The sequence below is a fragment of the Engraulis encrasicolus genome, chromosome 5, assembly GCF_034702125.1.
Source record: "Engraulis encrasicolus isolate BLACKSEA-1 chromosome 5, IST_EnEncr_1.0, whole genome shotgun sequence".
Lineage (NCBI taxonomy): Eukaryota > Metazoa > Chordata > Actinopteri > Clupeiformes > Engraulidae > Engraulis > Engraulis encrasicolus.
In genome coordinates this window covers 26,040,446-26,042,945 of record NC_085861.1, presented here as the reverse complement: position 1 = coordinate 26,042,945, position 2,500 = coordinate 26,040,446, and the positions used below count along the sequence as shown (strand labels likewise).

Here is a 2,500-nt window from a genome sequence, read left to right as displayed (position 1 = left end):
TTGCATGAATGTTTTGGGGCTGTGTGACTGTCGTCAACATTGGGAGGCTGAATTTCACCAAAAGGAACACGCATGTCATGTACTGTGACTACTGCAGCAGAGCATGATCCTCTCTATGGATTTTTAACATTGGGTGTACTCACTTTGGTTGAGACATTCATGGCTGTATAAATTCAGATAAATTCAATCATTTCAAATTGTTATCTAAAGGGACACTGTGTGAGATTTTTAGTTGTTTATTTCCAGAATTCATGCTGCCCATTCATTAACGCTACCTTTTTCATGAATACTTACCACCACCATCAAATTCTAAGTATTCATTATGACTGGAAAAATTGCGCTTTTCATACATGAAAAGGGGGATCTTCTCCATGGTGTACAAATCTGCAGAAATGTGTGGAGTATACTCACTTCTGTGATTCTGTCGATTAGTTTAGAGGGAAAGCACTCAGAAACAGAACAGAAAGTCATCACTATGTCACAAAGTCTTCACCAGTCCACACCCAGTTTGTTTATGTTGTGTTGCCACAGTGATTGTTTTTTTTTTTCTTGAATATGTAATGATCCATGAGTTATTCTGTTGGAATTAATACATGAACCGTATCCTGCTCTGAATTGGCAGGCTGCAATTTGTGTTGTTGTGGTGTAAATATATGCGACATACAGTATGATTCACTTCAGCAACATATACAGTTCAGTAATTATTCCAGAAGAAAGCGAGTCCTTGTGCTCCTCGTGTGCTGCATATGGTTGCAATTTATTTGTTTACATATGCATGACGTGATGATTGCCACCAAAAACAAACATGGAAAATAGAAACAAAACAGGAAGCTTAGAGTACATGAAAACTTTTAATGATGTCGTAATCAGCGTGAATGACTTCATACAAATGCCTCGTTCTGTTAAAAATGTGTATTTTGTGTTTCCTATAGTCACAGGATGTTGTTTCTTTTACTATGTGCCTTTTCTCTCTCTCTTTTGCGCTGTCTTGGTATGCTTGGGCAGTGAGAAATACAAGTTCAACTCCTTTTGTATACTGTATATAGTGCATCTGAAGGCGTTAACAGTAAAGCTGCCACTGTTATTGTCTTCGATGTCTGTATTTTTTGTGACGTCATCATCTGCTGCCTGGAGCATGACCCCTGACCTCTGAACCCTGACCTCTCCTCCAGATGACTGACATCATCGCCACGGTGCGCGAGTCCAACCTGAAGCTGACGCTGGCGTTCGGTATCGGCCTGCACCACGCCGGCCTCCACGAGAGGGATCGCAAAACTGTGGAGGAGCTTTTTGTCAACTGCAAGATCCAGGTGCGGCCACCACTATTACCCATTAATAATATTGATAACTACTGGGATTAGATTGGAAGCAGAATTGTGTCTATGGCACTTTGTGCTCAAATATCATCCCTCTTAATGCGGTCAACTTTGCCCTCTTAAACACAGTGACCTCAAATACAAAAAAAAATGCTCTGTAGTGTGGGTTGATGGAAAGTTTGCCACAACTTTACTACAACATTACAGATAGCTAGCACATTTAAGGTGAAGCTCTTTGTCAGCTACAACATCCTGGTAAGGCCGCCACCTTTAATGTCTAATAACACCGGTAAGACCAGGAGGAAATCTACAGACTCACAGTGGAATCATCTCAGAGCAGTGGTTCCCAAACAGAGGTACACATACCACTAGGGGTATTTAGGCAAGCTTCAGGGGGTACATGGAAAAATTTACAAATGTATGGAGCAGACACATGGAGATTGAGATGTATGTGCCTCACGTGGCATTTGTATTTAAAGTAAGTAAAATGTTGGCCAATTAATTATTGCTCTTTAACCTCCAATAACTCAGGTCAGAACAGTTCCGTCACATCAAATTCTCTCTGTGACTTAATGTTCCACCAAGGGCATGAAAGGGCATGTGACAATATTACTACAACAACACTACAGGAATTCTTAGCTAAGACATTTCAAGTGGAGCTGTTTGTTGTCTACGAGATCCAGCTGAAACCCCTGTGTGTATTGTGGTGTTGTAGGTGCTGATTGCCACCAGTACTCTGGCGTGGGGAGTGAACTTCCCTGCTCACCTGGTCATAGTGAAGGGCACCGAGTACTTTGATGGCAAAACGCACCGATATGTGGATTACCCCATCACAGGTCTGTATGTGTGAATGGGCACATTCAGGGTGCATTGATATGTGAGCATATGTGTGTGAAGTAAACAAACTTCCAAACTTTATTTTAAATAGATTTACAGTGGCAGCATAATAGGCATGCTAATACGTATGTACGTACGTACGTGCAAGCGTGCGTGCATGTGTGTATGTTTGTGTCTGTGTTCATATGTGCTTGGATGTTGGTGTAACGGAGGCTAACTAGCACAGAGTTGCCGTGGAATGTTGGTAAACCTCCCTCCGATAGCCTCATACAGTCTCGTGCCGTTGGGCCGAGAGACTAGTCTCTTGGCCCAGCGGTATCGTACTGTGTCTCCCATTGCCGGACCAT

General features: G+C 42.3%; 1 protein-coding gene across 1 annotated transcript in view; it reads left to right on the top strand.

Moving 5' to 3' along the window:
• ascc3 (activating signal cointegrator 1 complex subunit 3) overlaps positions 1–2,500 on the top strand; it is a 291,707-nt gene that overhangs the window by 236,670 nt on the left and 52,537 nt on the right. Inside the window, exons 33-34 of the mRNA XM_063199022.1 lie at positions 1,173–1,310; positions 2,032–2,152. Of these exons, the coding sequence (XP_063055092.1) occupies positions 1,173–1,310; positions 2,032–2,152 (259 nt within the window). The remainder of the gene's footprint in view (positions 1–1,172; positions 1,311–2,031; positions 2,153–2,500) is intronic.